The sequence below is a fragment of the Sorex fumeus genome, unplaced genomic scaffold, assembly GCF_029834395.1.
Source record: "Sorex fumeus unplaced genomic scaffold, SorFum_2.1 ptg000035l, whole genome shotgun sequence".
Lineage (NCBI taxonomy): Eukaryota > Metazoa > Chordata > Mammalia > Eulipotyphla > Soricidae > Sorex > Sorex fumeus.
The window spans coordinates 12,675,579-12,699,636 of record NW_026606092.1 but is presented as its reverse complement, the minus strand read 5'-3'; the positions used below and the strand labels follow the sequence as shown (position 1 = coordinate 12,699,636).

The following is a 24,058-nucleotide window of genomic DNA, read 5'->3' as shown; positions in this document are numbered from 1 at the left end:
GGGTATCAGTTAGGGAGGGAATTTTTTTTAAGTTGAATCACCATGAGATACACTTATAAAGCTTTCATGCTGGAGTTTCAGTCATATAATGATCAAACTCCCATCCATCCACCAGTGCACATTCTCCAACACCAATGTCCCTAGTATACCTCCCCACCCGCATCCATCCCTCCTTCTGCCTCTAATGGCAGACAATTTCCTCCATACTCTCTCTCTACTTTTGGGCATTATGGTTGCAATACAGATTCTGAGAGGTTATCACGTTTGGTCCTTTATCTACTTTCAGCACACATCTTCCATAGGAGGGAATTTTTTGACCACACTGGTATCCACCAGGCAGCAAATCAACCTTCCTGTGCCTATAAAATCCCTTCTGTGACCAATTAGATAAGATGGTTTCATGGTACAACAAAACCACCATCTTCTCCAATTCCTAGCACCTAACTAAACCTGATCTTTTTCTTTTTCTCACATCAACTTTGATTTTGTATTGGCCTTCTAGCAAGCAGCAAGTGTTTATACTTGGGTTTGCACCATTTCCTTCCAAAACCCCAAAGTGCAGAACAGTAAGTTGGTCAAACCAATGTAGACAGTGATCAGACACTGGTGACCCCCAGCACTGCTGGCACCTACCACACCCCCTCCCAGGCCTTCCCCCCAACACCCTGCCATTTGCTTGTTTTTGACTCAGCAGCTGTTTTATGGTTTTGGCACTGGATGGGTGAGGTGGAGGGCGGGGGAAGCTGTGGTTATTTGTTTCTTCATCTTTACCCCGAGCTTTTTCACAGGGCTTTTCTAGTTGCACTAAGTTCTCAATTTCGACATGACATAATCTTTCACACCTGCCAGAACTCCCTGGCAGAAAATTTAAGGCAAGTGGAATCAGTGTATTTCCTTTCTTTTCTTTTCTTTTCTTTTCTCTTTTTTAAAATTAAATTTATTTTATTTTTTAAATTTTGGGGCCACCCTCAGCAATGCTCAGGGGTCACTCCTGGCTCTGTGCTCAGGAATTACTCCTGGTGGTGCTTGGGGGACCATATGGGATGCTGAGGATTGAACCCAGGTCGGTTGTGCACAAGGCAAATGCCCTCTCCACTGTACTATCGCTCTGGCCCATGTTCTTTTCTTTTCATTCATAGAAAAATTCCAGAGCTGGAGAGACAGTAGAGGGGGAAAGCACTTTCCATGTATGCAACCTGAATCCATTCAACCTCTCCCCCCTCCGCCCCCAACACACACAAACTTGTTAGATCCTTGGCACTGAATACTGTCCCCAAAGTGTTGTCAGGCATGGTCCCTGAGCACAAAGCCAGGATAGCCCCGGGCCCCACTGGATGTGGGTCAAAACAAATGCAAAATCCAACCAAAACAAAAATGTCCCCATGCGTACTTTAATGAGTGTCTACAGGATGGCAGCGAAGCCACCAGATACTACATACATTTCTCATTATATGCCGACACCACTCTGCTTTCTATGTGCCTGTGTTGCCCACAACACAGCAAGAACTGGTTCCTAAAACGCCTTTGGATTTATGACACCAGGACTGGAGAAACAGTACAGCTGGCAAAGGCAATCACCTTGCATATTCGATCCCAAACCATACGGGGTCCTCCAAGTACCACCAGGAGTGATCCTTGGCTCCTTGAATACAGAGCTAGAAGGAAGCCCTAAGTACTTCCAGATGTGGCCCCACAACAAAAGCAAACAAACAAACAAAAAAATCATGGTATCACCACCACCATTCTAGAATAGAAAAGAATGACAATGCCAATAGAACAAGAAAAATTCGCCTGACCTATTCTAAGCTGTCAAGAATGAAGAGGGCCAAAATGATGGTACTTACCGGGGGACACTGTGCAAGTTTATCAGCTGCCACCAGTTGAACATTTAAGTGTTTGCTTTGGGACTTTCCTCTTGATTTAATCAATCGTTGTAAAACCTGAAAGAAGATGACAGGAATCTGAGCTACTGTCCATCAGTAGTAGAAAGAGAACCAAACAAGCCAAGACCTTTATCAGGATCTGTTTGCCCCTGAGCTTAAGATAGAAGAAACACAATGGAACACATCCTATATGGAAACTGGAACACCATCCTCTCAATGCAGTTACGGTGGATTTCTTTGGGCAGCTTATGATCCATGCTTTCACTCCATTCTTGGGATAGGCTTTTAAGTTCTGATCCTAGATTTTACCCAGAGATTTAAAAAAAAAAGCCTGTAATCAACATGGATGAGTGGATCTGTATCAGGTTATTTGTGGTCAAATTGATTTGAGTAATATTTTGGTTCACTATCCTGATGTCAGATGAATATTGGAGTTTTTTATATATCTGATTCTATTTCTGGTTCTATTTGTAACTGACAATTACTAAGACATACCAGTTTTATACTAAAAAGATAATTTCATGAGAAAAATCTAGACAAAACATTTGCCCTGTTAAGTGTTACATATAAGCACTTTCCATTTCTATTACACTCTTAAATAACTGCCTGGTTTTGGAACCACAACAGATATTGAGAATCTTTTTTGTTTTGTTTTGTTTTAGGGCCACATCCGGCGATGCTTGATTACTTCTGGTTCTGAGCTAAGAGACCACTCCTGACAGTGCTTGAGGTAGCATATAGGATCTTAGGGATCAAACCCTGATCAGCCATGTGCAAGGCAAGCACCCTACCCACTGTCACTCCAGTTCTGACATTGAGATTGTTGAAGGTGTAATCTATATATTTGGGGGTGGGGGTAGGGAGGCAGTTTGGGTCATCTGGTGATGCTCAGGGCTGATCCTGGCTTTGCTCAAGAGTCATTCGTGGTGGTGATCAGGAGACCAAGAGGTGTCAGGGGTGGAACATATTGTCTTGTTGGCCATATTGTCTTCAGCGCCAGAATAAAATATTCTTTACTTGCTATTTCAAATATCTCCAGACAGAGAAGTAAAATGGTTTGCCATCAGGAGCATCCCCCAAGCACTGGTTGTGGACCCAAAATAAAAAATAATTAAAAAGTAAATAAATAAAAGTAAAAGCTGGGCTCATTCAAAGAATCCCAATGTACATTTTATTTGCCACCCCAAAAATACACTAAGAAAATATTATCTCAAAAAAATGAGTGTGTTCACTTCAGCAACACATATGCTAAGAAATAAATAAAGTCACGATCCTATTTTTTGTTTGTTTTGTTTTTGGGGCCACACCTGGCAGCGCTCAGTGCTAATTTCTAGTTCTGCACTCAGTGATCACTCCTGGTGAAGGTCAGGGGAACCATAGGGGATGCTGCGGGTCAAACCTGGGTCAGCTATATGCAAGGCAAGCACCTTGCCCACTGTACTATTGCTCTGGCCCCAAAAGTTCCAATACTCAACACAGAAATGAGCTAGTTACCTTTGGAGATGAGACTTTGACATGAACAATGATTGGTGCTAAGGAAGTCTTGATAAGTTGTGCTGGGTGATTGATGGTGTCTGCATCAAGGACAACCAGTTGCAAAGATCTTGCCAATTCAAAAATTCTCTCAATTTCACTTTGTACTTCAGCTAAAAAAGGAATTAATAACAGTTCAAGGTTATCTTATATATTTTTAAAAGTAGACTCCCTTTCATTTACCTTTGTCTATATTGAAAGATTATTTTTTTGAAACTTAACTAAAAATCTTTTCTAAAGAGATGTATAAACTTTGGGGGAGAAATGAGATGACTCTTTTTTTGAAAAAAGTTAGAAATGAGGAGGCTCTTTTTTTTGTATCTGTATGCCAAAGATTGAACCCAGGCCTCTAGCATGCAGGCAAGAGATGGTTCTCCCGATCTGGTTCTTTTGCTCACTCTGGTACTTAGCTATTCACATAGCTGTGTTGTTTTGGTCGATGCTTTACTTTAATAGGTTGATGGTGGCACATACTACCAGTGGCTCATACTTGAATGTGGCTTGATTAACATAGATTTCCATGCCAGCATCAATGTCTTAAAAATCTTTCATTTTAGCTGCAGGAACAAAAGCCACCTTTAGGAGATAACTGAAATAAAATTGCACACATGCGACTGAAATGCTTTTCACATGAAAAGCAAACTACAGTAAACTATTTTTGTCAGTTGGGCTGGAGTGATAGCACAGCGGGTAGTGCACTTGCCTTGCACGCTGCCCACCCGGGGCTGATCCCAGTTTGATTCCTCCGCCCCTCTCGGTGCCTGTTCGAGCAAATGATGAACAACTGGAGGACAGTGCTACAGATGATATATTTCATTATAAATATTTTAATTTTTGTTTTGTTTGGGGGCAATACACAGTGGGACTCAAGGGTTACTCCCAGCTCCACATTTTCAGGTCACTCCCAGTGACCTGAAGGGGACCATGGAGTTCGAGGGCTCAAACACAGCCCTCTGGTATGCTAATCATGCATCCTAGCACATTGAGCTATCTCCCAGGCCCCTATTTTTTCTTTTAAATCCCTCAAGCCATCTATATGTTTTGAAATATTCTGGGTTTACCCTTATATCCAACATTTTCCTAATTCAAGTTTTAGGGTTTCTGGATTTCAAATCATGATTATGTATTAATTCAAATAATTATATCCCTATCTTAAATAATTACGAAGATCAAATATATTACAATGAAGGAATATATCCAGATGTATACCTATTTGGTAATACTAACCAAGTAAAGGCCTGAATCTATGCATTTTCAGGAAGTGAAAAATTATAGCCATTTCAGTGTTGGAAGCAAGTCAACTATTTTAAGAAAAACAGGCAATTGATTAAAAAATAAAATGTTTTCTGAAATATGAAACACTCTTAAATATACATTTTATAAGTCCCTTAATTTATTGGACTGTATCCAAGGTCTATATTAGACTTTAATTTTTGATATGATTTTTTATTTAAACATTTTTAAAATTTAATTTTTATTTTGTTTGTTTGGACACCACACCTGGTGATGCTCAGGGCTTACTCTTGTGTCTGCTCTCAGTAATTACTCCTGGTGGCACCAGGGAGATCATATGGGCATGCTCACTGGGAACCCAAGTCAGCCATGTGCAAGCCAAGTGCTTTACCTGCTGTACTATCTCTTCCAAACTATTACTTTTTATTATTTTCGGGGGGCCACACTTGGTGGTGCTCAGGGCTTACTCCTGGCTCTATGCGCAGGGATCTCTCCTGGTTCTGCGCTCTGGGATTACTTCTGGCTCTGTCCTGGCAGAGTTCAGGGACCAGAGGGGATGAGAATTGAACCCAGCTTGGCCACATGTAAGGCAAGTGCCCTATCCCCTGTACCAACACACATGCCTCCAGAGAGACAATTTCTTATGGTTTATGCTTATTGTCACTTTTAGGCAGTATGTGTAACCTAACAATGTTGGCATCTTATGCAAATTACAGAGTAGATAGAGTTACCTAATTTAAATTATTTCAAAAAATGACCTAGACCCACCCATGGTTCTAAATATCCAATTTGTAATTTAGTACAGAATCTCATGATTATTTTATTTATGGAGTATAATCCCAAGTTCACAGCAGCCTCCAAAACAATCTCCTGTAGCCAAAGATATTGAGAAAGTTTAAATACTCGAGAATACCATCCAACTACTTTCCCAGGATTTACATATATAAATAGCATCAAATCCTGAATTTTCTGGGGTTGAGAAAGGGTTCAAGGAGACAGTGTGCATGTTTTTCATGGATTTGACTCTCCCAACACAAGAAGAGACCCCTAAGCACTGTACCAGGAGTAACCCCTGAGCATGCTGCTTGTGGCACAAAAACCAAAATAATGATAGTAATAATTTTTTCTTATTTCTCATGAAATCACTGAAGCTTAATGTCTAATCTATATTCAAAGCATGAATTTTTAAATGATTTAATTAATCATCTTTCATGGCATCCGATATCAAGGTGTGAAAGAATTAATGTTGATTTAAAAGGTGACTTTTGAAACTAAGGTTTGAAACTAAGGAGGTAAAAAAATCGGACAATTAGGATGTTGAGCCAGGGAGATAGCTCACAAGGAATGTTTTGCAGAGATCAAGAGAGAGAAACTCAAGGAGGAGGATGGCAGAAGAGGGAAAGAAAATGACTTTTCTTAATGGAGGGAAGTAAGTTGACACTGGAGGTGAAATTTGTGTTGAAATATTCTGTGCTTAAAATCCAACTATCAGTAACTTTGTAAATCACTATTCTTAAATATAAATTTTAAATAAAAAAAGAGTGAAGTTTGGAAAATTTTCTTCTTATTGTAATAAGATGTTTTCCCTTTGTTTACCCTTGCTGAATATTGCTGGTTTAAGGACATTGCTGGCTAGAACAATCAAAGAACAAAGTCCACATTGGTTTTGTTTTTTAAAATCTATATTGTATTTATTTATTTATTGGGCCACACTGGAAATACGCAGGGCTTACTCCTGGCTCTGCCCTCAGGGGTAACTCCTGGGAGGGTTGGGATACCATATGTGGTGCTGTGGGTTTGATCCAGGTGGCTGCATGCAAAGCAAGCGCCCTACCATCTGTACTATCTCTCTGACCCAAGTTTACATTGCCTTAAGCTTCAAATCTGAGCATACTATTTTATGAAGTAGCAAAAAGATTCATTTGACTATGTTGATGTCTTTTCCCATCCATTTTTGTCTGCTTGGAAGAACTAACAAAAACAGAAACTTCTGAAAAGTCTTCTCAGATATCTCTTTCTAATCTTTCTGAATACTTAATAAGTTCATTATCACATTGCATTTCAAGAAGTGATACAAAATAGATCTGGTACAAAGAACCCTTGAGGCACTTGAGTCTCTGTGTGAGTGAATAACATTAGTTACAATGAGGTAACTGTGGGTTCTGACAGTTAAACTATTGTTAAGTCACAAAACTCATGGTCAGTGGGCACCCTGAACAAAGAAGAGACATGCTTGTGCAGTAAGTCACAGAAGGTAGGTCCCACTTCATGCAGTGTGGCTCCAGTGTTTGGATCATATGGACAGAATGGAATAAATCAATTATATGTGTGAGGAAGATGAGGTCATCTTTATCTACGGAATTTTCTTTTTGATTGCCACTCAATGCCTCTTTTGCAAACCACAACACCCAAAAGAAGAGAGAGAACAAAAGGGAATACCCTGACACAGAGGCAGGGTGGGATAGGGGGATGGGGGGTGGGAGGGATACTGGGACCCGTGATGGTGGAAAATGGGCATTGGTGGAAGGATGGGTGTTTGATCATTGTACAATTGAAACCCAAGCACAAAAATTTGTAAATCTACAACTGTACCTCATGGTGTTTCACGAATAAAAATTTTAAAAAATAAAATAAAATAATTTTTTAATTTAAAGAACTGTAATTTACAAAGTTGTTGATAATTGAGTTTTAAGCAGATCACATTTCAATACCAATACCACCACTACTGTCAACTTCCCTCCACCAGTGTTCCCACATTCTCTCTCCATCTCCAATCCCTTCCCCAACCTTGTCTGTCAATTTTACAGGCACACTAACCAAACAATTTTGACTACAAAGGATGCTTCTTAGAAGAGGTCCAATGGAGACATCATTATTATTCCAATAGACAAATGAAGTCTGGATAGTCATGGATATAATGCTAGAGGGACTTCAACAACCACTTCTATCAAGAAGTGTCTTGACCCAACCAAGACTGACCTTGACCCAACTCTCTCTAGCAATAACTTCACTTATAATTTTTCTTATATCCTAATGGTGGAATACATCTATGGCAACTACAGGCCTAAAATAACTTTTCCCAGAGCTCTCATCTTGGAACTCTAATTCTATAAGATATCTTATGGGAGAATAGGGGTTTTCTACACTACTGCATATTCTAATAAGTGCTCTTGGACTGTCAGACATTCATTACCATTTACATCTTAAAGGATCTAAAGGGTCTTGCAATGAAGAGACTGTTTAATCCACAATTTCCAAATTGGATGGACTATGGGAAATAACTTGGATATAACAATTATCAGTAGCTTTCAAAATGTACATGTTTTATCATGTATTTCGGGATCTCTTTAACAAGGCACATGAGAACCCATACTGGCCTCATGACCCTTTTAGTCTCTTCTCCTCTCTTAAACCTTGCCCCTCTCCTCAATACATATTTCTTGCTTCTTTTTTCCTCTTTATGCTCCACCTAAAACTATTCAATAAAAACCTTTTTCATATGTTAATGATGTACATTCTTCCCTGACTTGAAGAACTAACAAAAACATTCCTTCAAAAATTTCTTCAGACACCTTTTCTCATCAACCTCTCTTGATACTCCTTTTAGCTCATAGTTTCATTATGGCACACCATCTAATTATCTCTTTCTTCTGATTGCACATGGATAAGATACTTTGTCTTAAGGTGTGTTATACTTAGTAAGTCAGGCATAACCCATGGCATATAAAAAGTGATAAATTAATCCATGGATGAAGAAGTCTACACAAGTGCACTACAAGTAGACCAGTGTGCTACCAGTAAGTAGTACACACAGTGGTTATTCGATTGCCATGCACTAAACTCCAATGGAATACATTTTAGCGGCAGAGCATATGCTTAATAGATACATGATCTTACAGAATAAAGGAAGAAAATCAATGAACTGACACCTGAGTTTCCTCCTTAACATTTACAATAACTCTATCCTACTCACTCTGTTCATTCCAACAGCAGCTGCCATTCTATGGAATGACTCCAAAGACATCCCTGAAATCTCTTGGAAGTGCAGATGACTGAAGAAGAAGTCAAGCAACCTACACATAAGTCTGTGTATGTCCTCTCCTTATGCACCAAAAGAAGGTGTGGTAAAAAGCCAAAGGCAATGTAAGGAAGAGGGTAAGGCTAGAAGATAGGAGGACAAAGTTGCTTTCTTTAAGAAAACTTCAGTCTAATTTGGGATTGTTTTCAATTGATTGCCTAATTATGCGTGTAATACCTGACTATGAATCTAACTAATACCTATACATAATACTTATACCTAAATAATACTGAATCAATACCTAATTATTATAAGACCAAATTATTTTCAAATTAGGTAAGTAGCTACGATCAACTCTGCCACTGTTACTGCCTTCAAACTTAAGTGTTTAAGGGTGTTTTACTGCACGGGGAAGACTCAAAACACTGAACTCAAGGCAAAACCACCTGAGGCCAGAGAAAAGGCTCAAGTGTTTGAGCACATGCCTTGCATATGTAAGGCTCTGGGTTCAATCCCCAGCACTGCCCAGTGATGGCCTCAAGCCCCAAAAGCATTACCAAGTTTAGCCCTCCTCAAAAAAATAAATTAAAGAAAGGAGGAGCCCTTCATAGCTGGGATCTTGCTGATAATGGCAGCATCTGGCATATTTTGCGTTCTCTTACAAAGTCACCAACCCACAAAAATTTACTGAGCAGTTGCCAGGTGCCAATCTGTGCCAGGAACAGAGAGACAATATTCTCTAGTCATTTTCCAACTGGGATAATCCTTAGTCTTTAACACATTCCTTTGGGGATGGTGTGGAGGGGAGGGGAAGGAATGGGGAAGTTTTGGTCATACCCAGCAGTTCTCAGTGGCTATTCCTGGTTCTGTGCTTAGGAATGACCCTGGGCAGTATTTGGGGGACCATATCTGGGGATCAAACAAGTTGGTCATAAGCAAGGCCTTTCCTACATGGTTTCTCTGGCTCTCAGTCTATTCTTGATGGAATACTTGAGTATGCAACTTATCCTGGGAATACATTTTAGTGGCAGATCATGTGCTTAATACAAACAAGATCCTGAATTAGATCTATGAATGTGATGAAGTGTAGCTCTGGGAGTCCATGAGCACTGCCAGGCTCTAAGTGCTAAGCATTGTAGGAGTGGTCCCCAATCCCACCATTCTCCAGGCACTGCTTGGGGAGGCGCCTATTTAAAAAAAAATAAAAAGGTGGTGGCATAGAAGAGTCTGGTTTTTACTACTCTGCCCATAACAAAAGATAGGAAAACAAGTTGTTCTTAGAATGAGAATTCCAAATTTGTGCATGAAATAGGCCAATTGTAGAAACTACCACCAAGGTTTTGAGAGGAATGCTGTGGTTCACCAAGAACATGGGCTTTATCCTGAACGTGGTGATTCCATCCTCCACAACCCTGATGTTACACGGAAGATTAGAGCCCTTTTATCTTTTCCAGCAAAGGGTGTCTCAGGATGCTTCCTGATTGGCGCTCTGCAAAAGACACATTTAAACTCCCCACATGTTATTCATGGTGTTGCTATTTCTGCTTAAAGACATGACTATTCTGGGTACTATCAGCTAGCAGCAGCAACAGCACTAAGAACACCTTTACCCAGCTTCATTCTAGAGAGATCTGTAAAGGATGAACCTCTTGGTTCCTTTCATGTCAGTGGTGACTCTGGTATGACAGATATCATTAGACTCATGGAGAGGCTCGGGCAAAGCTGAGTGGTTTCACGTGGTTAGGCAGTCACAGCCTAGGACAGCCCGTGGAGGATTCTACCCACCAGACTACTAATTAACTAACTGACTAGTGCTGAGAAGGGAAGTGCTGGTGCTTGTAGGATTTTGCTCCCTTCTTTTCTATGGCTGGCATTCGGCTCTGTTCATCAGAGCCTCCACATTTCAGAATGGGGGGGGGGGGGGGACGAATTGGAGATATTCACAGACGCGACATACATCAGCTCAGGCTGAAAGCACAGCTTAGAGAAGCACTACATTTGAATATCTTACCTAAGCTGGACCGAGTGTTCGAACGTTCAATTATTGCTCTCTTGCTGGGATTATTTAGGACAGACCTCTTAGCAAGAGAAATGTCAGCTGTCACTCTCGTTATCGATATCCTATGAATAGGAACACAGAACAGAACAAGCCAGTAAATATGTTATGGGACTCTCTATGTGACTCATAACCGCAGTACTTAATAACCACTTTTACATATGACAGTGCAACCACAGTATAATAAACACTGGCCACAAACACTTGAAAGAGATTTGGGCAAGTACTAAAAAAGACAAGCAGAGCAAAGTGAAGGAAGGCTTTGACTATTTAACAAATGATGACTGCAATGAAAATGTAGGTCTGCCCCTGCTATCATCTGGCCTGCTAAATTCTCTTTTTAATGTGCACCACACCAGGAGCAAATCAAAACATATTAATAAACCATGCTCTTTCTAGGAAGCAGCAACACAATTTTCCCACACTTCACAGTTGATTTCCTCTTGAGTGAGACCTTCAAGATGTACAAGTGCTCTGTTTTGGCATATTGATGCCACTGGTTATAAGGGGGGAATTCTTTGTTTCGCTCATCAAAGACAACCAGTTATTAGCTGTACTGCATGCCTAGTGCTCCATCATTAATTTATGAGACATAAAGCACTTCTCCACAGGCCCAAAGAAATATTCTGTTTCTAAGAATATGAAAAGCACAACAGTAAATGTGGTAGGCAGTCATAAGACACTGAAGTTGAGGGCAATGTGAGGATTATGCAAAGATTTTGATAAGTTAGAAAGTATCCTGCAGTGATGTAAACTAATAAAGCAAGGCACTATAAATGAGTGGGGTGAGAGGCTTATCTGCATATCATTTATTAAATCAGTTTCTGGAACTTATTTTGGGGTGGGGGAGTGGCGTGTGTTTGGGCCACACTTGGCTGTGCTCAGGGGCCTCCTCCTGACTCTGCATACCAGGGAGCTCTCCTGGTGGGCTTGGCAGGGACCATCATGGATAGGCTCTGTGCAAGACAAGCATCTGACCTGCTGTATTCTCTCTTTAGCCCCTGGAACTTACACACTTAAAATTTAAAAGAATAATTTACTTTAGAGGACACATCGCAACTTTCTATTTTTTATTTTTTGCTTTGGGGTCACACCCAGCAGTGCTCAGAGCTTATTCCTGGCAGTACTCAGGGGACCATATGTGGTAGCCGGGAACAAATCTGGGTTGGCTGCATGCAAGGCAAGTGCTTTACCCACTGCACTATTTCTCAGCGCCCCTCAACCACAGGTTATTATCTACTCACAAAATGCAAAGACTCTCTCTTTAATCTAGTTACTGTCACCAAGACCCTTGCTTCATTCTGCTCTTCCTCACAGCTTGACAAAATTCCAGAGAAAAAAGACAATCAGCCTTCCTTCCTTCCTTCCTTCCTTCCTTCCTTCCTTCCTTCCTTCCTTCCTTCCTTCCTTCCTTCCTTCCTTCGTTCCCTCCCTCCCTCGCTCCCTCCCTCCCTCTCTTCCCTTCCCTGTCACACCCAGAGACACTCAGGATGTATTCCTGGCTCTACACTTAGGAATCACTCCTGGAAATGCTTGGGGAACTATCTGGGGTGCCGGAGACAGAACCCAGCTAAGCCACTTGCAAGGCAAGCACTCTACCTGCTACACTGTTGATCTGACCCAAACACCCTTCTTTCTTAAACTGAGTCCACCCTCCTCTGACATTTTTAAACTACTCCAGGGGTTGGAGTAAATAATTATTAACAGTTATTGAATTATATGTCATCTTAAACCTACTTGGGGACAATCCTGTCACTGTGCTCAGGAGACTCTTGCACTCTTGCCCTGACTTCCATAGCCTGAAGCCTTCTGGAGAATTTAAAAGTGTCCTCCTCACAAACAGCTAGAAATCATTTCTTTAGAATAACAGGCTCTGCAAAAGTTCCGTTGACAATTGCAAAGTGCTCCTTGTTTGTGTCACTGTATTAGGGTTTTATGCTGTAGATGATCACAAGACAAGATTTTTTAACTATTCAGACCTTAATATAGAATTTGATGCATCTTCAAATTGTCTTCCACAGAAACCAAAATATTTCCAGGACCACTGAATGCTGAGGCTGAATTGCAGGGTTTTACCTGGCTACCCCCTCCTACCCCATGCTATGCAAATACTGCGGGATCTCTAATTTCTGATATGAGATTTATATAATTGGAGGGAAGGCAGACACACCCATACACCCAGCAGTACTCAGAGGCTACTCCTGACTCTGTGCTCAAGGATCACTCTTGGCAGTGCTCAGAGGAATGTATGTGGTGCTAAAGATTTGAACCTAGGTCAGCCATATGCGAAGGAAGTGCCTAACACCTTCACTATCTTTCCAGTCTCTCTTTTTTTCTTTTCCATTTTTTTGGGGAAGGGGGATAGGGCGGGTAACATACAAGATATCATTGAAAAAAATGTTTGATTTCCTAACAACCCTGGGAAACACTGGACTATTATGATTGCCTCATTCGACTAAGAGGAAAAGTGAGACTCAGAGGAAAAGTTCCCTGTGGTTAGTTCGACGTCAAGAAAGTCTGACACACAGGCCCTCAAGCCCCCGGTCAGCACTTAGTGGATTCAAAGTTCTCTTACAGTTTCAGTTTCTCCTCCAGAAACCCAAATCTTCAGACCTGAGCCAAAGAGATATTGGCCATGAGTGAGACATATTCAGGATTTTATCAGATTCAAATCAGGCATTAAAATCACTTCTGAGACTGCATGACTCAAAAGGTGCTGCGCCAGAGACCTCACAGGTCTCTTTGCTCACAGAATAGTTTGTTCATACCTGGGACTCTCTTTTGTCTGTTAAGAATCAAGCTTCTGGGGCTGGAGAGAGAGTACAATAGGTAAGGTGCTTGATCTGTAGGCGGCTGACCCCAAGTTTTGATCCCTGTCACAACCTATCAATGGACTTCAAGCACTGCAAGGAATAATTCCTGAGCACAAAGCCAAGAGTAAGCCCTGAGCACAAACCCAGGAGTAAGCCCTGAACCAAAGCCAGGAATAATCCCTGAGCACAGCCAGGTGTTTCCCCAGAACAAAATAAAAAAAAAATCTTACTCTTAATTAAAAGTAATTCCTTCTTGTTATATACAATATCCAAATATTGACCTTGGCTTATTAAACTTTGCAGGAATGATGACTTCCATTCTTTTACTGGGTTATAAACACACTTTTTATAAATACAAAGATATACAAAAGACAAAAACACAGCAACAAAAAGCTGTTTCATACAGTCAAAAGCACAGGAGAATGTCTGTTCAAGAGAAGTTCTCTTTTGTCATTGTTTTATTGCTAATCAAATTGTAAGTTAATTTATTATCATTTATTTCTCAATGAAAAAATATACAGATGCATAAAAGAGCTCAAAAGATAATAGACATAGGCCCAGAAATCCTTCAATAAGAAAAAGAAGACATTTCCATCTTCTATGCAGAGTGCCTACTGATATCAAATCAGACACCAAATCTGGAGGCTGCAGAGATAACTCAAATGGTTATCACATGCGTTGTGCTTGTAGGAGGCCCTGGACTGATCCACCTCCCACCCCCAGTACACCTCACAGTGGTTCCCCCAATCCTATGGAGAGCAACTCCTTAGCACCATGCTAAGAGTAGCCTGTGAGCATCCAAAACACAAAGCAAAACAGTAATAATAATAATTAAAAAAATCCATCACCAAATGTAAACTTTTTATTTAATTGGAAAAGCCTTCTCAAAATATAATTCACCTATCATGGACTGCTATCTAGCTTAAACACTTTTCTTTTAAATGGAATTATTAACTTTCTACTATTTCCCTTGTGATAGTCATACTCTTAAGTATCTTTCAGTATTTCTCTGCGTCTTGCTTAATCTAGGTCTCTAAAATGTTTTCGTGGAAATCTTTCTGTGACATAGTGTCAGTACAGTGTAAGAAGCTGAAAGGCATTCTGGTCAGTAGTGATCCAGAGTAGATACAAAGAGGCCCCAGGAGGCTATACAATGTAGCTCAGTCTGATACGAGGCAGGCATTGCTATAGAGGTTTGCGTAATTGCACAAAGATGACCGTGTAACAATGAAATAACTTAAGGAGGCATTTGTCAGAATGCAGCCTTGCCGGGGTCTGTCCGTAAAAGACCAACAGCCCCCAGTACTGATAGCCTGAGCACTGAACCATTAGGTTTACACAATATGGCCAGGAAGTGATCCCTGGGTTCCCAGGCACTTCTGGGGAGGCTAATCCCCATCCATAAATCACTTCAGGGCCTGAGAGACAGTACAGGGGTTAAGGTGCTTGCTTTACTGCAGCCAGCCTACGTTCAATCTCCAGCACCACATATAGTCCCCCAAGTACCACCACCAGCAGTGACACTTGAGAATAGAGCTGGCGTAGCCCCTAAGCAACACCAGGTATGGCTCAAAACAACCCATTTTCCCGAGCCCTATCACTTATATACATTTCAGGTCGGACAAGAGGTAATCAAAGCTTACTAATTTAGATAATCATGTTTGCATCAAAGTGTTCAGTCAGTGGACTAGTGTTTGAGGGTCCACTGATGAGTCTGCATGTGAACAGAGAAAAGCAGAAGGTGGAAATAGTGTTACTGATTATAAAACAGAAGGCGGCCTGTTCTTTTCCACTTGCTGACTGCAATTACAAGTTGCCTACATTCTTTCGTGGCTTGGCTGCTTTGTGATAATATCAATAGCTCTCATTTCCTCTCATAAATAAATACTACCTCTTTCGATCTTCCAACATTGTATTCTCAGTTTATTCAAAAAGTTTTTCAATCCTCCTGGTTTTTTTTTTCCTTAATAGATGCTCCTTGGCTTATAGATTCCTTTAGCTTCAGATTTTCTCTAAAGGTCATATGCTATTTAGGATGATCATGTCAGTTATAAATGGGTCTGGTAATTAACACACAGTTGATCTGATACAGTTGTCCAAAAGTTTAAAGTAATAACTGGGTTGGAATTTGAAATAAGTTCCATGACTCAACAAATTGCAACTGGTCTCACTGCTGGCTGTTCAGTCTGTGAATGGTCAATTCGAGCAACTGGACAAACCTCCTCGAAAAGGATGATCCTCAATGGATGTCTGTGGTAGAAAATAAAAAAGGAAGTGCTCCATTCCTGTCTTAGGTGCACCAAGTTTATGTTCTGTGCGTAGAAACTGTGAGTCAGTATGAATATCTGTGTGTCCAACTGGCCCCAACTGTACAGACTTTCTTCTGCGCTTTTCATTTTCATTTTTAAAGATTTTTTTTTGTTGTCTTTTGGGCCCCACTGGGCTCTGCTCAGGGATTACTCCTGGTTCTGCACTCAGGGATCACTCCTGGCAGGCTCACGGGACCATTCAGGTTGCCTGGGATCAAATCCAGATGTGTGCAAGGAGAGCACCCTTCATGCTACATGGTCACCCTGGCCATAACTTTTCAGTTTTCTTAAATCCATTACTGTTCGGTCCAACAAAAGCAGTTTGAGCACAAAAGTAGCTCTAAATTGACCACATAACTTCTAAGGTTTTTTAAAAAGAAGTACACGTATATGATTTTGTAACTGCCAAGTCATGGATTTTAATCTGTTGAATTATATTTTTTATATTGGTCTGAAAAACACTATGGAAGAAGAAAGTCTCTTTGCTCATGGATCCCCTGTTGTGCCCTTCCTGAATAATCATTAAGACTCTCCTCTGAGTAAATTGTCTAGCCAAGTGCAGTCATAGCCAATGAAACATTGAGTAGGTTTTCATCAGAACATATTGTTTACTCTGTACCACTGTGCTAAAGCCTTCTGTGTAATTGTTCTCTTGGCTAGTCTCACTGAAGACTATTTGTTGTTTTCTCTCCTTTTATTAATTGGTAAAACATAATGTGGCAGATTGTCATAGCTCAAAATATAAGACTATTCCCCACACAGTAGACATATGAGTCAGAGTGAAGCTACCAACAAATTTCTTCTCTCTTATAAAGACTCTACATACATCCAATAAATGAGTCCATTATTGTGCATTTTATTATTCGAAGGCGGATTCATGCTCCTATACTTGTCATTACGATCTGCTACTGGGCTGAGTCTCTTTCTCCAGCTAGATTTTTGCCACTGCTCAGTTGTTTCTCACATTTCCAGATCCTCTGCTGTGACATTAGACTCAAGGGAACTCTTGGCATTGAAATTTTAATTCTATTTCTACTAAAACCATCTTCAACAGGGTGTGTAAGTGCTTGATGCAGAAAACTACCTGATTCAGGACAAATCTCTGCTATTCTAAAGAAAAGCATTTCCTCTTTGGGCCCTGAGGGCTGGAAAGGAGTATCAAAAGCTTCATTTTCAAAGAAAGTAAATAAAATCACTCTCTCTTTGCTAAACAATAATAACTCCCGTCTTCTTTCAACTGTTCTCTTCAAACCTTTATACAGATAGCACTGTTGTTCATAAAGACACTATAAAGAGGCCAAATAAATGTCACATAAACTTAGGCTGTGTTATGAAACAGAATTTATTCTGTTTTAGAGGTATAGGGCCACAGGAAGAAGTACTGATCAGATTACTTAGAGAAAGGCCTAAAGACCTTGTGATTTCAAGCTTAGGTGATAGTAAGTAAAAGTAAAGGCCCTCCCATTGATCATCGATTTGCTCCAGCGGGCCCAGTAACGTCTCCATTGGAGACTTTGTTGTTACTGTGTCTGGCATATCGAATATGTCACGGGGAGCTTGCCAGGCTCTGCCGTGCGGGCGAGATACTCTCGGTAGCTTGCCGGGCTCTCCAAGAGGGGCGGAGGAATCGAACTCGGGTCGGCCATGTTGGCTGCGTGCAAGGCAAACGCCCTACCACTGTGCTATCGCTCCAGGAGCGATAGGTGATGGTACATTGTGAAATATATGTTCGCTATTTCCAATCCAAGGAGACATAACTGCCTGAGGGTCAAGTTTATTAGACCAAGACAAAGTTAGAGTCAGAATTTAGCTGTTTCTTTAACAATGGTTTTTTTTAAAAGCCAACTCCCCAAAGTCTGTTTCCAAGCACAATTCAACTGATTATGAGTATTGGAGTAAGGAGATTAGAATAAAAGTTTTTCCAGTTTCTTCTACCTTCCTATTCAAGGTTTCAGTGATTTCCATCTATTTTCTTTGAAACATCTTCATTTTCTTTTTGTTGTTTTGTCTTGTTTTTGGCCACATCTGGAGATGCTCAGGGGATACTATTGGCTATGCACTTAGGAATTACTTTGGGATCAACTGGTTTCTGGGGAAAGAACCTGGGTTGACCAAGTGCAAGGCAAACACTTAACCACTGGACTATATCACTCCAGCCCTGAAACTTCTTCATTTTCTGCCTATTTCCTTTAAAGAGAAATGCCCAGGGTTTTTGTTTGTTTGTTCATTTTTTCCTTCTTAAAACAAGTTCTTTTGTGTCCACTACAGAATAGAGCAGAGACTATTTCCTCTTTTTCTGGGGGTTTATAGCTAGATTGCATTTCTCAGCCTCCTCTACAATTAGACAAGATCATGTGACTGAGCTCTAACCAATGGAATATGAGAGTTGATTTATGCAACCAAGTTTTAACCAATGAGATGTGAGTAGATGTATGCCACACCAGGCTGACATGTTGCTCTCTCCACCAGCTGACTAGAGAGATCATCATCAGGTTAGGGGGTCCTAAGCACAGGTGGAATTTACCCAATCCTCTCCTCCCTAATACCATTCCCCTTTCAGTTGAGGAACACCAGTCTTAGATTGATAGGTGAAATAAGAAAAAAAGCTTCCATTGTTTTTGATCTCTATTAAGGGCTGGAGCGATAGCACAGCGGTAGGGACTTTGCCTTGCACGCAGCCAACATGGCCGACCCAAGTTCGATTCCTCCGCCAGTCTCCGAGAGCCCGGCAAGCTACCGAGAGTATCTCGCCCACACGGCAGAGCCTGGCAAGCTACCCATGACATATTCGATATGCCAGACACAGTAACAACAAAATCTCCAATGGAGACGTTACTGGGCCCCCTCGAGCAAATCGATGAACAACGGGAGGGCCTTTACTTACTTACTTACTTACTTACTTACTTATTAAGGGAGTCAGATCTATATGTTCTTAGCGATTTGTTTATGGCACTAAAGCATTCTGAGTTCTTGAAATAAAATCTTAATTCTTGGAGCTACAATATCAGTTTATTTTCTTTATATATAATTGCAGAAACTAATGAATGCGTTAGTGCAATTTATCCAGAGGAGGATAATTTACCTGGAGGGGAAGAGAGGGCAAGAATATATAATGTGTACTTAAAGGGTTATGATGCTTTCTTTTCCTAAAAGTTTTGTGTTTATTAAAACCTATTTGTAGATGCTTAAGATATATATTTGAGTAATAGATACGCTGAACGCATTTACCCATACTTCTCAGAACACATCAAATTTCTTTACATGGAAATGCACGCTGCATTGTGAAAGAACTTAGTACTTAGTAATGAGTCCACGTGGACTTTCACCATTTTTCGGCAAGACATAAAAACACTTTCTACCATTTCCACACAAATTGAATGATAAGTTATTAAGTAGCTAAAGACTGAGTCATATTGATAGTGGGTCATAGTAGGATTCACACAAAATAGAGACTCATCAAATAACAAGGTGACATTAACTTTAAAAAATTCAAAAAGAAGTTCTATACCCTCCAACATAATAAGATTTGGAAAGAGTAAGTAAAGCTTTTCTTTTTTTTTTTTTTGAGGAAATTCAGCCCTTTATCTGATATTATACTTCATATCACACACACACACACACACACACACACACACACACGGGCAATGAGCCAGCTTGATCAGCAAGCTGTACACTTATTGAAATGTCTATATATTAATCCCGCTTTTAGTTCTCATAAAGACAAATCTGATATAAATTTACTAACATGAGGAAATAAAGATATACACATTTAAGTAAAACAAATACATTATTTTCCTTTACAATATCTCCCCTCCACCCTTGGACATTCAATAGTATACTTTAATATATTAAAGTATTAAATATATTAATATATAACTTTGCATTTCTAGAGCTCCTTCATTATATTCATCCCTAAACACTACGCTTTTTCTTAGAGAACTTCTGCCATCATTGGAAATGGACCCACAAATCAATTTTATAAGACATACTCAGTTCATGAAAAATAAAAATACAGAAACATCTATATTCCTCACCTCCCATCAAACCTGTGCTTCAGGAAATCAAAGAGGGCTTTCTGCATCATGTCTGTTACCTTTGCAGAGGTGAGAAAAAGAGAATGAGGCAAACACACGCAGAGAGAGAGAAAGAGAAGTCAACAGAGAGGCAGGAGAAAAGGGCACAGTGCCTGAGCCAAAAAACCTTATCATAGCCAATCCTTTCCAAAGAGGAGACACAGAAAGTGTTTTCATGCAGAACCACTTGACTTATTATAATCCCCCAACAACCTTCACCCCGCCTCTTGGTTCTCCCCTAGAATACTGAGAAATAACCCCAGAGTGCTTACTCGGCCTCAGGCAAACCTTTCCCATTATTAGGGGCTATACGTACTGCCAGCTGGCGATATGCTCAGGGCTGCCTCCCCAGGCATGCCTGACTTGTGCTTGCCTCAAGCGAGAGCAGCCCAAAGCCTTCAGGCCCGCCCTGACGTCAGCTGAGACTACTAGTCTGAGCATATCGGGAGACATTCTCAATGCCCAGGACTGAATTTCTGTAGCCTTCTCACTGGCTCTGACATTCACATTTTCCTCTGAATGGGGGCAGGAGAGTTGGGGAAGAGAAATGGGAAGAGAAAAGCCGGGACAAGGAAAGAAGTGGAAGTGAGAGAGGAAGATGGGATTCTTAGCTCTCTTCAGAGATTCAAAAAATGCATACTGTGAGTCAGTCTCTGTTCCATGAGAAGGGTGCCCAGGAGACTTTAATGACCGATGCCACCTATTTTTTATCTATGCCAGGGCAGTTAAAATGGTGACTGGGATAATGCAGTATGTGGAAGGCAGAGGTACTGCTTAACTCATTTTGGAAAAGTTCACTAATGGATTTAGAGGAGTTCTCTTTTCCTTCCTTTAAAATAAATGAGCAGGAAAAAAAAATATGCAAGGGACGATCTCATGCGGTGGGTGGTGGAGGTTTGCTGGCTGACTAGTTCTATGTGTTCCCTGGGGCTGTTTACATTCTACAGACGGGAAAGGTTGCGACAGGTCGATTCTTTTTCTTTCAGTTCAACACAGAGCAAACGGTTTGAGCAGCATTTCCCATGTTGAATGTTGTGAGGGAGAGAGTCCTACATGGCTCCTACATACAGGATGAGGAGGAAGGTGCACATGCAGAAAAGGGTGAGCTGCAATTGGACGTCTCCCAGATGTCCACCTGAGAACTAAAGCAGAACAGATTGTATTTGTACCTCATAACCCTTCAGGGATGGCCCCACTAACACCACTGGACGCATGGACGGCACGACATCATAAGGAGGAATGTGCTCCGTCTGAAAAAGATGATTCAACACACGCGTAAAGTGAGAATGAGCCCACCTGCTCACAGCCGCATGCAGGATTCTCAGGCCAAAGGAGAGATGATGACCACACGTTCCCTCTGAGAAGGCTCATCCCTTATTTGATAACCATGTGGGGTACTACAATGGAACTTTGCAGGCATGTATGGAGAGGGACCTTACTGGTAGATTTAAAAAGGAAACACAACTTACCACTTTTTGCTTCTGTTTTGCTAAAAGACAATAATGAGAACCAGAGATCAAAATATGTAATCTCTATAAGTGATAGTACATGATTTTACAAGACGAAAGACTGCACCAATGGTAAAATGCTCGTTTTACTATCAGCTGCTCTGTGGAGCATGCCTCTATGATTTCATTTTGGACAGGCCAATTCTGGAGACAAATGAAAAGAATAAGACTCCTTCATGCCTGTACAAATGACTTTCTGCCCTGTGCTTATCTGAGAAGGAAGGATAGGAGTTCATCACAGTTTTGGGAGTTCTGAGTCAGTCTTGATCCAGGGGCCATTTCCTTGTTGGACATAATATATGTCATGGCTGAGAACAATGTGGATATATAAAATTTGATGCAAGGAAGCCCAGGATAACAATTTGGGTTAACATGATTACATCTTAGTTACTAATGATTTTTGGATTTCTAATGGGAATGGACCATGAAAAAATTTTGAAGTCTTAGGTGTATTTTTAAGTAACTCTATATACTTTCCAGGATATTGACACAGTTTCCCTACTACACTGCTCTTCAATTCAAATGCCTTTATAACCAATTCTTGCTCTTTTCTGTTTGCAACAGCAAAAAATGCTAGTAACCTAACATGTCTAACAAACAGGGATGAGGTAAAATATGGTCAGTCTCAGATTAGGTTCAGGGGCCATTGGCCATTAAAGCAGATTGAGGCAGTCCACATGGAACAATCAGGAAGGATTCATAATAACATGGACCCACATATGCAGAATTATTCTAGGATCAATCCTTTTTTCCCTGAGTATGGTAGACTAGGAAGACCAGTGCTTGGCCTTCTCACTTTGCATTGCAATTACTCGATGTACTAAAGTAACATCAGTTTTGAGTCAGAATGAACTTGACATACAGAAGTAAGAGAAAATGTGGAAGATTTAAAAAGTTCTACTTGGGGGCTGGAACAATAGCACAGAGGGTAGGGTGTTTGCCTTGCACGAGGCCAAACTGGGTTCAATTCCTGGCATCCCATATGGTCCCCTGAGCATCTCCAGGAGTAATTCCTGAGTGCAGAGCCAGGAGTAACCCCTGTGCATCACCAGGTGTGACCCAAAAAGCAAAAAATAAAAATAAATAAATAGAAAAAATAAAAAATCCTACTTGAATACCTCTCTAGTTGCACATTCCCTACTGAACCATCACCACTGCTTTATTAATTGCAGGGCTTTTTTTTTTTTTTGCTGCTCAACAAAAAGCGAGGTGTTCCAGAGCCAGTTTTGTTCTTTTTTTTTTTCTTTTCTTTTTGGGTCACACCCAGCGATGCACAGGGGTTACTCCTGGCTCATTCACTCAGGAATTACTTCTGGCGGTGCTCAGGAGACCATATGGGATGCTGGGAATCAGACCCGGGTTGGCCGAGTGCAAGGCAAATGCCCTACCCACTGCTCTAAGTTGCCAGTCCCCCAGAGCAATTTCTTTCTCTGCATCAATCCTCCTCTTTTCATAGCTCAAGCTGCACTAACAGTTCCTAAGGTTTTCACATGGAGACTGAAACAGAGTATATTTATATTGGAGAAAAATTATAATTAATCTTTACCATCTTAAAATATGTTGGGATATCGGGTGGAATAAAAACGCTTTAGACTAATTTAGACCATTAAAAACTACCGCTTCTATAGACGTAGAAAGATTTCTTTAAATGACAGCATAATGATCTGAAGTTTTAGTGTCATACGTGCCTTTTAAATCATGACAGAAAGCAAGTGGAAATAAAATACTAAGTAGAAGAATCTTTAGACAAAGTTTTTAAATTGTTTCCACATTCTTAAAAGTGCTTGCCAGTATATCCAAATATTAGGAAAGGAATTCACTCCTTTAACAATAATTAAAAACTCTCACCTGTGGATGTAGGTGTGGCTCGAAATGTCCCTGATACCATTTCTCCAAGACTTGAAGAAGAATTTCCACTGGATTTCCTAGGATAAAGAAAAAGAATTTATTTTTATTTTTTTTAAGGTCAGGTCTCATTTTATTTTATTTATTTTTTTATTAAAAAAATTTTTAATAGTGAGACATCATGAGGTACAGTTGCAGACTTACACATTTTTGTGCTTGGGTTTCAATTATACAATGATCAAATACCCATCCCTCCACCAGTGCCCATTTCCCACCACCATGGATCCCAGTATCCCTCCCACCCCCCAAACCGCCCCCATCCCACCCTGTCTCTGTGGCAAGGCATTCCCCTCTGTTCTCTCTCTCCCTTTGGGTGTTGTGGTTTGCAAAAGAAACACCGGGTGGCCATCATGTTTGGTCTACAGTCCACCCTCAGCATGCCTCTCCCATCCTGGGAGGATCCTCCCAACACCTTTACTTGGTGTTCCCCTCTCCATCTGAGCTCCCTTTTCCCTAGTATGTGTGGTTGGCCTCCAAGTCATGGAGTAAAATTCCTGGTACTAATCTCGGCCATTCTTGGGTGTTAGTTTCCTATTTTGTTACTTTATGTTCCCCAGATGAATGCAATCTTTCTATGTCTATCCCTTTCTTTCTGAGTCATTTCGCTTAACATGATACTTTCCATGTAGTACCACTTGTATGTAAATTTCATGACTTTGTCTAGAAAAAAGAATTTTCGACGCGTTGCCCAGATTGATTGGAAATAGAACTTGAGAGTACAAAGATT

At 40.6% G+C, this 24,058-nt stretch overlaps 1 protein-coding gene across 4 annotated transcripts in view; it reads right to left on the bottom strand.

The window, feature by feature from the left end:
* Positions 1–24,058, bottom strand: part of CACNB4 (calcium voltage-gated channel auxiliary subunit beta 4) — a 345,805-nt gene that overhangs the window by 34,475 nt on the left and 287,272 nt on the right. For all 4 annotated transcript variants that reach the window (XM_056117655.1, XM_056117656.1, XM_056117659.1 and 1 more), the window contains 7 exons: positions 23,275–23,351; positions 21,388–21,407; positions 21,088–21,168; positions 19,880–19,938; positions 10,679–10,788; positions 3,378–3,529; positions 1,845–1,940 (listed from right to left, as the gene is read on the bottom strand). In XM_056117655.1, the coding sequence (XP_055973630.1) occupies positions 1,845–1,940; positions 3,378–3,529; positions 10,679–10,788; positions 19,880–19,938; positions 21,088–21,168; positions 21,388–21,407; positions 23,275–23,351 (595 nt within the window). The remainder of the gene's footprint in view (positions 1–1,844; positions 1,941–3,377; positions 3,530–10,678; positions 10,789–19,879; positions 19,939–21,087; positions 21,169–21,387; positions 21,408–23,274; positions 23,352–24,058) is intronic.